The 15,279-nt window shown below is 42.4% G+C and overlaps 1 protein-coding gene across 8 annotated transcripts in view; it reads right to left on the bottom strand.

Annotated features, from left to right (window-relative positions):
• LOC118314520 overlaps window positions 1-15,279 on the bottom strand; it is a 206,912-nt gene that overhangs the window by 60,779 nt on the left and 130,854 nt on the right. For 2 of the 8 annotated variants that reach the window (XR_007030194.1, XM_047329321.1), the window contains one exon: window positions 13,433-13,992. The exons of the other annotated variants lie outside the window; for them this stretch is intronic. Coding sequence is in view for 1 of the 2 variants with exons in the window: in XM_047329321.1 (XP_047185277.1) it covers window positions 13,807-13,992 (186 nt within the window). In the remaining variant the exon portion in view is untranslated. Of the gene's footprint in view, window positions 1-13,432; window positions 13,993-15,279 lie in introns of those variants that run through there. 8 annotated transcript variants of the gene reach the window in all.

The following is a 15,279-nucleotide window of genomic DNA, read 5'->3' on the forward strand; positions in this document are numbered from 1 at the left end:
TAAGCCCGAGTGTTACAATGATAACTCGACATAAGCCTGAAGGCCAAACTGCAGACCGCTGCACAGGATGTGCAAAGCCATGTTGGTATTAACTGAAAGGTCTGAGCTGTGATTTGTTATGACTGTAATTTGAGTTTGATACGTTGCAGCCATTGGGCAGTTACAGCAGCCTCTCTGTAACATACAATTTATACTATATAATAATATGTATAAATGTACATAAGCAAAAAAACAGCAAAACGTGTTATTAAAATGAATATTATGTTCTGTATAGTTCAGGAGAAATATGTTCTTAACAGACAAATTGGTCAATGTGAAGTCTCAAAATACACACGGTATGGAGACTTTTTGGAATAAGGCCGATGAATTTTTTGTTTGTTTGGAGGCTCTCAGTATTGCAGAGAGGCATCTATCTGCTCCTCTGTCTGAGCGTGACCGCAAAGACCTTGAGCATGTGTGCCTATTAGAGCAAAAGTCTGACTGGATCCAAAATGAATTTGTACATGACAGCTCTGTCAAACATCCATACACCTCGCTCTACCCCCACCAGCAGCCCACCACCCCCACCCCCCACCAGACAGGCAGACAGGTGGACGGCACGCGCAGGGGCAGAATGGTTCTGGAGGGGGCGAGTGGGTGATATTGATTCAATGTCTACTGTACTTGGAGAGAGAGGGGGCCAACGGCGCTTTTCCTACAAGGCTAACTCTGGACCAATCTCATCACACATGCTCTCAGGGGACGCTTTTTTTTCTTCTTTTTACCTACTCCCCCTTTTATTTTTTCTTCCTGCATTGCATTTGTTCTCTCTTTCATTTTTATTCTGTTAAAGGCAACAAAAAAAAACCGAAACAAAAAAAAAAAACAAGGTCGACAAAGGTTGTCCTCCCTGCAGTCAACAGAGGGAGGAGGAGGGTACAGATAGCTCTCCAGAAGACAGGCCTGGGAGCCGAGATATCCCACAATGCAGCTGATAAGAAAGTGGGCCATATAACCTTTGGTGGGCACGTGACAGGAATGCAGACAACGGACAGCGTTGTGAAGAGGATTGGGAGGGAAGATTCTGCTGCTGCCGCTGCCGCACTTGAAAGATGAACTCAAAGTCGGGGGAAGGAGGGAGGATGAAGAACGAAGGCGGCGATAAGCAAAAGAAGATGTTAGGTGCCAGAGAGAGAGAGGGGGAGAGGGGATGAAAGAGAGGAAAGATAGATAAAGAGAGGAACTGAGGGGATGGAAGTGCAGGAAAGTGGTGTATGTTATGTCCCACTGAAAAGCAAAATTGCAATTGGTCTGGCTTTCTTCCAAAAACAAAACGTGGAATAAGCCCAGTAGACAGGAAGCTGCAGGGTGGTTTGGCAAAAACAATATTTGAAATATCATTTCTTATTGTTTTCAGCTTTATTTAAAGATCACTTCTTTTAAACTCAACAGTCAAAACAAAGTAGCAATAGTTCACTCTGGCAGCCAGTCAACGCACCTTTTCTGAAATTCTTACCATTTCACATCTTTGACTTTGCAGAACGCTGTGTGCGAATCCCTTGTTCGTAATTAAGAGTGGCTGAATTAAATAAAAAAAAACTGTTGCTGATGCACAGGCATCACTGGGGATCACATCCATGGTAATGCCACATTTCAGCAGCTCCCTTCCCGGCTGCATGCTCACACATATCAGCATGATTTGCTCCAACGTGGGAATAATTGACCCTGAACAATTATTACAATGAGAGCTCTCATTTTTCTTCTCCTCAGTTTGTCTCGTTTCCCTTCCCTCCCAGTCTGCCGCGCCGCACATGGCGGAGGCTCCCCTCGGTCTCTAAACCGAGGACTTGCTGCGGCGCAGCAGAATCCCGGGAAAGACGCCTCGCAAATGAAGTTCTCCCCGTCTCGGGAGACTCCGCGTCATTTGTTTTCATTATTTTGACATGCCTTTTTAAGGAGCTCTCCTCTTCAGCCTCCAGTTGCCTCCCTCTCTCCAACGCTTCTTCTGTGCCCCCATTCCCCTCCATTTATTTGGAGCTCAATCCCGAGCGAGGTGCAGCGATGTGTTTCAGTCACAGCTCTCTGCCTCAGAAGACATGAGGAGGGGTGGGCAGGGGGGCAGAGAGGCACTTCCTCACCTAGATAAATAGACACCTCCTATCTCTCTCTGTCTGCCGTGAGAGGTTCTGAATCAGCCCGGACTGGTTCAGGCTCAGCCCCTTCACCTCCGTCTCTGGCCTTTCAGCAGCGTTTAGCGCCAGAACAATATCAAAAGGAAACGTGGAGCTGAAATTCTGGGGCGGAATGGAGGAATAAACTAATTTCTACTGTTTACCTCTCCCTCCACACTCATTATTTACATAAGTCTCCATCCTGCTGGAGGTCATACCATTATACATATAAATTGAGAATATGTTAATCATCGTTGTCCATGAATATTCAGTGCAGGTCATATTATTCAATATAACCATTACCTTAATTGTACTGTAATCAATGCTAAATCGACATCCTCTTTGTGCATGTGCACACTAAGAGAAAAGCAGCTGAAAGAGTGGAAAATGTAATAGATTGACTCTATTGAAACTGAAACAAAGCAATGCCCTGTTGCACATTGCCAGACGTGTCCGTTTTCAAGCCAACGTTTTCTTGCAGGTCCCTAAAGTGAGGCACCAAAAGTATCTCAAACAGACTGATTTGTATATTCCTGAAACAAAGACCTCCAACATCAACACTTCATGGTAAACAAATCCTCCTTTTCTCTCATCTGCGTTCACCTCCACCGTTTCAAAGCTGGACTTGATTTGTCTTTGGTTTCAGCTCGGCTTCACTACCGCAATAACAGAGCAATACATGAACTTGCACAGGGAAAGTTGAAATCTTGTGGGAGAACAGGCTGTTTGCACATCTGGCTGACTGCTCTACATGTCCAGCAAATGCCTTTTTCGAGCATGCATATGGATGGAGTTTTACACAAAGGACCGTGTAGTAAGTGTTCAGACAAAGGAAACAAATTGGACGTTTAATTAATTTCATTTCTTTTTTTAAGCATCTGACCTGACCTGTTTTTCACTCCAGTGGGTGGGAAATGGGTAGGAAAAGAAAGTATTTGCAAGTCTGTCATGTTTTAGTCCACACCCTCGTTTTAGATATGGAACAAGTTACATGCAGCATTCCTTCCCATGAAAAAAAATCTGAATCCACTTTCACTTTAACCCCTGTTTCTGGGTCTGTGTTGTTGTGTTCGGTGTATTTCCTTGAATTGCTGGTTAAACTGATATGTCAACTCATTTCCAATGTAGCTAAGTAGCTAAGAAAAGTAATCCTCGTTCTCAAACATCAAAATTAACCATGGGGCTTTGGTGTCAATCCATCGGGAGGAGCTTTTTCTAGACTCACTAACACACAGGAATGCATCCATCAAGGAGGAGACACAAAACCTCCTTCATATATCCACTGCTCTTGGGAATCAACATCATATTGCACTGCATTGTTTAATATTGCTGCAATTTATTATTGCAATAATCTATATCCTTAAGTTTCCGCAACCACATGAATCTGTATCCTCAGCAAACACATTCATATTGGACAAATCCACACATAGGTAGTGATTTGCATCTGATGCCAATCCTTCAGTGCCAAGAGCTGGGTGAAGAGGTGGCTAGGCTTCTGTGAGCGTATCTGACGTTAATGCAAGAGTGCAGAATTCACATCCCATGACAGCCCTGCAGTTAATGTCGCACTTTTTAATAGCCATAAACACAGTCTTTCCCAGACCTCAACCAAGTTAACCAAAGAAAAAAAGGATGGGACGGCTATTTGAAGATGAGGGACACAAAAAAAGAGGTGAGTCAAAAGAACAAGAGACAACAGAGAGAGAGAGACCAACTGGAGGAGGGATGGGTATAGTTCACCAGCAACGTTCCTGTGCTCTGCAGTGATAGCCAGTGAAGCAGAAAAGTGAATTACCCCTCGACTGCAGCAATCCTTAATTTAATATCTCCAATGAGTGGCTTCAGTTCTGGATTGGGCCATGGTGCACACATTTGTGCTGTGTCACAAAACATTAGACACTGCCTGCCGCTGTTCATTTCCGTATGTCAATTCTGAGGCACACCTCTTACTCCGGGCACCAAGGGACATCTCTCTCCAGATTTTCTATTTTGGGTGCTTTAGTGGGAGAATTATTATCCATTGATGTATATTTAGCTCCTTTTGGTCGAACCACAGAGGAACGTGTAACGGCTAATTGAATAAAAGGGCGTCCTTATTTCAATTGCTCATCTATTTTATTTTAAATTTTTGTTTCCCCAGGAAGGAGCTTGTGCTCGGGGGTATAAGCAATATAAGTGTGAATGAAACAAATGGATTTAAATGTTAGTCACCGCTGTTCTAGTTCATACTAGGGATGGGACGATACCACATTTCTTGTCCGATCCGATACCAATACTGCAACCTTGAGTATCTGCCGATACCGATCCGATACTAATCTGATACAATCTTTTCCCCACTTATAAAATAAAATATTTTATAATGCATTGTTCAGGATGCAATTTGCTTAACCAAGCCATCTAAAACCTCATACTCAACTGTACTAACTAAAGGAAGACACACATAGCCAGCAACATGACTGAGTTATGGAATACTGTTGTTTTATTTCTCGCAGAACTTTTGGCAGAATTCTATGGTCCGTACCGTTCAAATAAGCAACAAACTAATTGAACTGTAAACTGTGAATTAAATAATAATAAATTTAAATATAAATATGATGACGGAATGTCGTTCAAGGCTTAGTAGATAAATAGGCATTTATTCGGTATGTTTACTGTAATGTATCGGATCGGATTTTACTTCTTATTTCTTCCGATATCCTATCCAGTCATTTTGGCCAATATTGCCCCGATACAGATATGGAATATCGGATTGGGCCATACCTAGTTAATACAACTTTTTTTTTTATGCAATTTCTTTTTTTTTTTACACTTTCTTTACTCATTTTTATACTTGCCATTGTAGCAGACATTCAGTCAAAGCGGTGGCAAAGTGCCAAACTCTTCAATGGTCTAATGATTGTGTAAAAAGGGAAAAAGTTACATGGTCATTTCACCAATCAAGAGTTAGCTCAACCACGAGATGCATTTATGTTGCGTAAAGGACAGTGGTGACGTGGTGGGATCGTTGTGGGTGGTGACTTTCTCAACACTGCGTGCCAAGTGTTGCTGTATGTGCGTTGGGTGATAGGGCACCCCATAACCTGCCCCCCCTCCTCATAGCAAGGCAATTGGCAGGCAAACAGCTGCTTGGTCTAAGCGGGCTGCATATCAATGGCTCTAATTAATTGGATTAATGGAGAGGGTTCTGGGATTTGGGGAGAGGCTGGAGGAAGCATTTCAGCGGAAACAGAATTGCCGTCCCTAAGGGCAGGGGGGTCGTGAGGGAGCTGGGAGGGGGCACACAACTGAATATGGATGAGGAAAAATTGAGTTAAAACAGAGGAGACTGCGGCATTCATTAGACCGCCCACCCTCTGAAGTAGCTGCTTAATATGCGTGCTATTACTATGCAAATCAGAGATAATGAAACGCAGAGGATTTTTTTAATCAGAGGAAGAACAAGCAGATGTTGGGAGGGCTTGGAAAGAAGTGCCATGAGTGTGTTAGTGTGTGTGTGTGTGTGTGTGTGTGTGTCTGTCTGTCTTTGTGTATTTGTGAGAATATGTGAGAGTATGCACATGCCAGAGCTGGAAGGTGTCAAGTCCTCCTCTGAAAAGAAATAAAATAATGCAATCAGTTCAGTCATAGCTACTGTGCACAAACTCCATGTGAACAAGCTATCTGGGGGCCTCACTCAAACTGATTAATCTTCTCTGCAGGAGTTGCATTAAGAAATCAGAATTAAGAACAGGTTATTTATTGGAGAGATTTGTGTTGGTACCTTGGGGAGATATAAAGCTTGATGGACTCATACCCGGCCAATCTCTGCATTGCCTATGGTGATGTGCTGAATCCCTGCAACAGTCCTCCCCAACCCAAGAGTCAACACTGGGATACACCAGCTGAGCTGGATGGCCTAGTCCGCCTGCTGGCAACATAGTGCGTGTGCGTGCGTGTGTGTGTGTTTGTGCGTTTGTGTGTTTGTGTAGCCGCGTAATGAACTGAAAACGATGCTATGTGTTTGTGGCATCTCACATACATCAGTGAGTGTATGTATGGTCTGATAAAGACTCCTGCATGCAAAGCTTCTCGGTGTAAGTGGCTCCCCATGGCCCCATGCTGGCGCAGCCTAATCAAGGCGTTTCTCTCTGGGCCTGTTACATTAAGTGTTCTCTCAGCACAAGTGGAGGAATCAGGCAGACTGGATGAAGTCATCGATCATCGGGCGGCTGCCTTTTTAGCTGTAGCTGCCCCGCAGCACTGAGCCTGAGCAAGACGTCGGATAGACACAGGCTGCATTGACAGACCAGCCTGTGGTGTCACTCATGGGTTTTATTCCCCTTTCCATTCAAATGGATACGTGCATCCTACAGTGTTAATTGAGATGAATTAAACAAGAAACCGAGGTGGATTTTATCTAGTCGAGATCAATACGATGAGGCATGTGGATCACAAACGGACAAGGGAGCAAACATTTGTGTTGTGCTGAGGTGGACTTGGTTATGCGCGTCATTGATATGTGTGAGAAAGAAAGAGGAGGAAAGGGAGAGAGTAAACAAATTAATGTGTCAGCCTTTTGCCTCAATAGATTGTTGTCATTAGATGGAGAATGTCAAGTGGCTCCTCCCTAGTAGGCTATACAGAATATTACAGGAGTGAATCTCCATCCTGTTTGACTCCCCATGGCACAGTAATAACAACAATCTAATGATGCACAATACATCAGGTGCACTGAAGTCCCACTATCCCGGAGCCAGGCTGGAATTTGATCTCAGCCTTGATAATGAGAATGGTGATGATGATGATGAGGTGGCTGAGTGATGATGATGGCGGTGTCCCTTGTTAGTGTGTCTCGGTCCTAATTAGAGAGGGTTATTACAAGGCTGGATATAAGAACTACAGTAGGTAGACGGAGCAGACTGCGATGAGTCTCCCTGATTAACAACCCCTAAATAAAATCCATTTCTGCCGTGCGGGCTCACAGCAATTATGGGGAATTATTTTGCAGGGCCCAAAATTTCTTTCAGCTACAAATCCAATCAATGTCTCATCCAACTTTGTGTCTGAACATCCTTTAACAATATCAGGGAACAGAGGTCACAGACGAATATTTATCATCATGATTCAGTAACTTCGGTGAATGGGGGATTTGGCTTTGGAGAAGCAAAACTATGACGTCACTATTCACTATTTATGCCAAAGACTCCAAGTACTGCATTGCCCTGCATGGACCCACCAGAACAAAACAAACACCATCAAATGAAAAAAAGCTTAAACTATCATAATCCTGATGACATAAATGTTATGTCGATGCGATAACCCCAAAGACAGACCCTCAAACAGCAGTTTTCACAGGTCCTCCTTATGATGAGTAAATTAACTTTCATGTGGAAAATTGCCCCTTTACTCATGGTAATTTGCTCAGGCATCAAAATCATATCTAAAACACAGTGTCCTTAGCGTACTTTTGAGTTAATTTACACAAACTAAGACATACCATACTTTAAAGCTGTCAGTCTAATTACATTGATAAGACTGTTTCATCAACATACATTTTAACCAATCCGACAAACCCCATGAGTGCGCCTGCTCAGATTGTGAGATACCAACAGTTTGCTGGCTATAATCTCCACATTACCATTTTCAGCGATCATGTCTTTAAATAGTAATTTCTGAACTACATGGGATCATGGCCAACATACCAAGTTGTACAGCTGAAAGTCCACATTGAGAGTCAGTGATGCACTCAGAGAACGAGCCATTGAGCCACAGCGTTACTAAGTAGCACTTTGGCTGCACCTTGCAACACTGATACCGGCTAAACCAGCCAAGTTGCCCCAAACTGTGAAAGGTCGAAAAAGGGAAAAAAAAAACGTTTTGCACCGTCGCGACATTGGGGATATCTTCGTATGTATTCGTGCATGTATGTGTCGTAGGTGTGTGTCAGGTGCTGGAAGGAGCACATCAAATCATCACACAGCACTCCGATATAACATGGAGCTGCTCTTGCTCACATTTTCCACAGCCATGAACTCCAACACACACAGGCCGTGTATTGTTTCAAAAAGTTGCCAAATCAATGACATACATAGCTGCGGCTTTTTTTCTCCTCCAAAGACCACATGAGTATGGCGATGTGTTACTGCACCTTATTTTCCCGCTCCGACGTTACTGTGTGAAATCCAGCCACATAAACGTGCCAATAGGTTTGAATTCGTACCACAATGCTGTCGTTTGTTGTTCTTCACTGCGCTCCAGCAGTTTATCTAATAGTTTCTGGGTCTTTCAGGCTGTTGTCACGAACACCAAATCTGTTTGGATGTGTGTCTGTGTGCGCTTGCCTTGGTTTTTCTTTGTTGAAATGCGGCTCTGGCATGAAGGGGCCGGGAGGTTTGGTCGGAGGAGGCGCGGGCTGATGTCAGCTGGCCAGTGGGCACAGGGTTCAGTCGCATCAGATCGCCATCACAGGCCGGTTCTGGCGCTACTCTGACGCCCTCACACTCAGTCTCCCGTCTCTACTTCCCATCCCCCTTATTTCCTTATTAGCTCCAGTCCCTTTGTCTGCCTCTTCGTGTCTAGATGTGGATTTTTTTGCACTGGTAAACGCCTTGGGACCAAATTCGTAGCTCATCTTAAAAATTACCTGACCAATTATTGCTGGTGTAACACCCAACTAATGCCGAGCAGTTGCGCACAACGAGAGCACTATCTTGTACGATGTGCAGGTGGTCCACAGTTCCAATTTCACACAAGCCAAAGTCTATTTACTTCCAGTTGAGCTTGTTTTTTTTGTTTTTTCCTGCACGGGGAGAGCACGGACCTGCTTGATATCTATTCTGCTTCAATTAGCAACAGATGCCTCCTTGCAGAGCGCTAACCCTAATTGTACGTGATGAGCAAAGCTAATGGCCCTGGTGCCGCCTGACCTTCCTGCAGCTGTGAGGGGGAACTGCTCCCAGAGCCACTTCTCAGACCTCTTCCGAACACACACACACACACACACACACACACACACCCAGTGCTCCCCAATATCTCCAGTCGAGGGTGGCTGGGGGTACTGGGAATGGGGCTAGCGTCGGTGACCGCAAATTAGCTGCTGTAATTGCATATCCCTCCCTGTGCCCATAATTTCTCGGGCCTGTTTGGTGCAGTGAGGAGAGTGTGTTTGTTTTGGTGTCAAGGCGATTTAGAATCAAAATGAGGACCTCCGGCACACGTGTGGACCCACGAGCCAAATGCCAGTGCCATAGCCTCAAATAGCCCCGCCTCCCCCAACCGCCCCAGAGGGGGGTGGGGGCAAAAAAGAGCAGCAGGAGGGGGGGGGGCCGGGATGGGGGGGGGGGCTTGGGGGTTCAAACTGTGTTCACTTGAGCATTTTGCTTGACTTCCATGGTTTTTGCTGCTGGCTGATATGAATAACCAGCAGCGCTGCGAGAAATTTCGGGGGCCCGTAACAAGAGTTTAACAGGCGCTCTGATGCAATGAATATCTTCACATGCCTGGCATAGTCGAGGGCCCCTGTCCAGCTGTGCCACCTCCCACCCTCCACCAAGGTGGCAGTAGCCCCCATCCACACTGTACCACTACTGCCACTGGGTCAGCTGTTCTCACTGTGTATGGTGTACGATATGTGCCTCTTTTTTTTTTTTACTATGAACAAAGGCAGAACATGAGGTAGCTTCCAAGTGGTTTCTCCTTGCAAAGTAACTCAAACCCCACTAACATTGTCATCCAAGATAGAAAAAGGAAATTTGATCCTTGCCGAAATGGAATTTCACAAAGTGTGGAGCTTATGGTTTTGCATTAAGCGTGGTAACTCTTCAAAACCCTCAGGCTTATTGCAGCGGCTTAAGCAGAGCTTACATAAGTGTGCGGGGCAGCAGAGGCGAGCTCTGTGCGCGCGAAGACCACCGGGCAAAGGGGTAAACCAGTGTTCGAAACTTGAAAAAGTTCCATTTTTCTTATTTAACCAAAGACAATGACTTGCAGATGATTTTCGCTCTCCTCAAAAATTTGCAAGCTAGCACGCAACCAAACAAGCATAAATCACATTAATTAGCTTTGCAGCTGTGGCGCGGTCCTGTGGATGCCTCAGTGGCTTCAGCGAGATAAGGAATCCTTATGCCACGGTGTAAATAGAAACAGCAAACCAAGATTGAACAACAAAGACCAATTAGTGCTTTGGGTTGATGATTTGAGCTCATATTTAGATTAATTATACTCTCGGGGATCTGCGAGTAAATATTTGATGCCATCCTATGTAAATCAAAGACACTAAATTACCTGAGTAAATCCTCTTTATTTTGCACTTCACCTGTGATTTAATCTCGTTCAGTTGCTCTGAATTGTACGCTGGGAATTGATTGGCAAACATTTGATGGTTATAAGCAGCATTACGACATGTAAAACTGCAAGAAAAATATTTCTATGAACCTCGGTTTAAAACGATTAAGTGTTAGTATTACACATGAATGTCTGCTCTGTCTCAAAACCTGTTGATATCCAAATAGTTCATAATGTTTAAAAACAGCTGTTTCTCTTTCCATCCAGATATGTGGCCTTTTCTTTTGATCATGGATCTCTACCCTGCTTTGTGTACTGTATACTACACAGAGCCGACTGTTAACAGGTGAGAGAGAGTGTGTCGCAAACTGCCGTACAAACCCCATATTTAGAATGTGTCCAAAGAATGCTCCTAAAATCGGAATAATATCCGCATATCTCACGTGTATTAATTGGAAAATTCTAAATTCGAAAAGTTGCCAAATTTGGAATATTCAAACTACGAAGTGTACATGACGAGTATCCTATTGTCATATTTGTCATCATATTGGTGGAATACCAATGTGAAAGTAAACTTACTGAATGCAATTCATTGAACCCGCAGAAAACATGTGTCATTACCTGACGGGCCACATGAGAATTGTGTTAACATTAACTAATTGTACACAATGAAGCAACGGGGCCACACCTTTGATGAGAAGGAGCACTTTTTTGCAATGCAGTAAAAATAAAAGAAAAAAGTATTTTAGATTTAGATTACTGTCAAACCAGTTGCATACAACATTCCCTATTATGTATTTTAGCTGAAGTAAAAATCCTTAATTAACACTTTATCTAATAATTTTAGTTTTTGTGTCTGTATTTTTCCCACCGTCTTTGCCGTCAAGGTTACATTACATTACATTACATTTGTTTAGCTGGCACTTACAATAAGTGCATTCAACCATGCAGATATTACGCAAACAGTGCAAGAATCATGCGAGTACACAAGCATTTACCAAATAGGCAAAACGGCTTCAAATGCTCTAGTTTAGATTTTAGTTGTTTCCTGTTTTAATGGTTCATGGACTAAGGTCTGCGACGGAAGAGATTGAAGGGTTTCTGCTATTCTGATGTCGATGGGGAGCTCGTTCCACCATTGAGGAACCAGGATTTAGTTGAGCGGTGGCTGCCCGCCCCTCGCAGGGAGGCAGTAGCAGAGTGGAGTGGTGTTATGAACAATTTTGTTGAAACCCTATCTAAACTTGGTAGTTTAACAATAACTCAGTGGGTGGTAGTTTTGTTGTTATCTGAGTGTATGAAGCCACTTATCCATCATTAGTCATTGCACAAGCAGTAATATAGCCAAACAGATTTCAAACCAAATTACTGTGCAGGCAGTATGCACATAGTGTACCCATACTGTAACTGTATGTAGACATGAAGATTACATTTGTAGCTTTGCATTAGAAACGGTAAAGCCAGCTAATATATACAATATGGAAGTGGCAACAAAGTATAACAATATATTTACAAGATGATTTCTGGTGAAAGCTACTGTATCAATGTCTATCACTGAATATTCAGAGTTTTTTTAAAATTTTCTGGATCTCTTACTAAGAGCAGGGTGTAGCTTTGCAGAATTAGCTCTACACTGCCTGACCTGGATCTGACTCTCTACGACCACAGCTCGCAATGACTCATGTGCCATGATAAAAAAAAAGAGTGGAACATGACCTCCAAACAGTCCGCTGCTGCATTGCACCTGATCTGATGCGTTCCTCTCACTTCGTATGCTCTCTGGGCTTGCCTGCTGACGGTGCAGTTGTCCACTGTCCACTGTTTGACACACGCCAGTGGAAGCACTCATACATAAGAAGGGTTTCGAGAAAAACACTCGCATGTTAATGCTCTCTGGAGCTAAACGGCGCCCGGGCACACACTGTTCACAGCCGCATCCTTTGGCCAGCACAGTTAAACACCACATTGACCACTGCTGGTCAGGACTCCAACCACCATGGCCACGGAAAATTCTCAGTGGTCAAAGTTTTTCTCTTTTTTTTCCATTGGACTATGCAGCAAAAACATATTTTACTGTTCCGGGAAGATTAAAGGTTTATGAGAACAACAAAATGCTCCAGTGAAAGCATCACAGCATGAATCCTATCAAGTGAAACCATGTATTTTCATGATAAAATTTTGACATAAATATTTTGATTTTGAAAAGAGGCATTTCTACCAATAAGCCATAGCTGTGGAAACATCTCTCATTTCAGATTTTCTTCATAAACCTCCCTCTTTTGGCAGATGGCTATCAGACATGTGCCTCACATTAATATTTAGTTTGGACTCTCACCATGGTATGGTAACATTATCTCATTCCAACCCTGATCAGCTCTATATGTTCATGAGATCACTGGGCTCCCAAAAATGAATGGTTTTGTTTAAATTCAAACATGAGCAAATATTATGTTTTGAGGAAAATTAGAATCAAAGGTCCACTTCACAAAAATGTTTGACAAAAAAACTTTACATCGACATATAAGTAATTTATTCCGACCTGATTGTGATACCTCCTGCTGTAAATAACCATTTTCTAAGTACATTTCTGTACATGTAGAGCATTCTAGGCATATGCTGTATTTTCACACATAAAGTTAACACATAATACAACATCTGTTGTTTTTACATAATTGTATGTATCCTGATAAGTGTATGACATTGAAGCCTGTTTCCTAAAAAAAAATTGTACATTTTTGAATACTACCCTTATATGCAGATTACATTTTTATCAACATTAATGAGGAAACATTGATAATTAATGTAATTGTTATTCATTAAAAATTATATTTAGGAACTCACAACACCAGGTTGAAGTTGTGACGTGGGTGTGGAAAGATTATGCTATTGAATAAATTAATTAAAGGTTTTGAATACCACCAGCATTTAGGTTTCACTCAAAATGTAATTAATGCAACGGGATGAACACTTTTGATCACAAGTATTTAAAAAAAGAGAGTTTTGTTTAATGTGGTATAGTTTATTTCGATTTGTTTGATTTGTGCCGTTTTAATGTGAGACTTCAAAGGTTATCATATACACCCTAAATAAAAAGCTATTTTAAAAACGAATTGTATCTTCATGAGTTATTTCCTCATGTATCCTAAAGCATAAGGTGTTTTTTGAGTGGAAGTACTTCTTTGTGGCTGTAGCGGTGGCATGAAGTGGAGGTGACTGACTGTCGTGGTGTTACACTATATTCAAATGGGACTAAATGAGTGAACGTTAACAGCATATCTGTTTTGTTATGTACCAATGGGAGACGACACCTGAAATCCTCGAGGTAATTGTGCCACATACACATGCTGTTCTACGATGATAAGCATTGTTTTCTAAGCAGCATGCCATGAGTCAGTTATGAAAGGGCTGTGTAACGTGCTACAGATGTGATTTGCGATGCTTCATAACAGTAATTAATAAAGGCCTTAATGATGTTAAGTGTAGCAAAGCTTCCAACACCCTTTGTGTAATTCATGACCTCTGTGTCGTCATTCTTCTTCTTTTCCAGTCGACTTTCCCTGCAGCGCTCATGTTTCCTGCGCTGCGAACGTTGCCACAGAGATGGAGAAGAAAAACATTTCTTTGGAAGCAGCTGAGAAACAGATGAGTGTTAAAAAACTACCCACCCAGAGTCAGGCAACTTCTTCTGTTTAAGGCTCTGCAACTCTTTGTTTTTCCACACATTTGTCATTCTCCTTTTTTAAAAATAATTTATATGAAAGTGGGGTAATAATAAATATGTTGTTTTCCAATTTGTCTTCGAGGTACAAACATTGAAATGCACTTCAGGGCATAAACACCCGAACAGATGTTGAATTTGTAAAAATTTTGAGCAAATAGCCTTCTAATTCACACGCTTAGAGAACTGCAGTGATAATCACAGTTTGTTCAACTACAAAGCCCAGTGAATCCTAATCTGGGCCTGAACTCAAAGAAACATTAAAAGAAAGAAAAAAAAAAATGATCTCATCGTGCTAATGATGGCTGCAATAATTTTCTAAAAGTCCCCTTGAGTTCTGCCAGTGGTAGTGCCTGTGCTCTAAAAACGTCAGTCACACTGAAGAGGTTAGCCTGAGCGCTATAAGAAAACTGATGGAATATTACACAAATAGAGGAACTGTATCTGATCCCGGCTCAGCATGTTGTAAGACCATCCCATTCCAATCTTGCCTCTCTCTGTCACCTCATTAAAAATACAAAGAGTGCAAAGAAGGGCCAGTCCTGAGCAATCTCTGTTAAAGCTGCCAGTGAATGCAGAAGCGTTAATGTCATTTAATGCTGTTTCATCTGAAAAGCCACATTAGAGTCAGATTTAGTAATCTGGGTTTGCCCATGCTCGTCTGTATGATGTCATTATGCTAAACTGACCTTTATAGCCAGATTAGGAGGGTTGCCGGGAATAGAAGTAGGCTTTGGATAGGGAATTAACAAGAAATGAAAAATGGTGTATTTGGCACATGGGTGATGAAGTATTCAGCGGTATTTTCAACCTAAGTGTCAAATCAGAATGAGAGTGACAAAATGCCCCTTTGTGGTTTGATCAGCTCATACCCATGTCTTTAAATTAATGTTTAGCTCTTTCAGGAATTCCTGGTGTTAAATATTGGTCTTTTATCCCACCTTAATAAGCCCCTGCACATAAAAAAACTCATACATACAGTAGAAAACCACTGGGTTTTTCTAAATCCACTGCACTTCTTAAGTGCATTTGTTCCACTAAAATGTTTTCAGATTATTTTCAGTCTTGCTGCACTCCCTGCAGAATAATTCCTGTTCTCTTTCTATTTGGACGACATCTATCATCATGAGCTGGCTGAGCTTCTCCTCA

The sequence above is a fragment of the Scophthalmus maximus genome, chromosome 19, assembly GCF_022379125.1.
Source record: "Scophthalmus maximus strain ysfricsl-2021 chromosome 19, ASM2237912v1, whole genome shotgun sequence".
NCBI lineage: Eukaryota > Metazoa > Chordata > Actinopteri > Pleuronectiformes > Scophthalmidae > Scophthalmus > Scophthalmus maximus.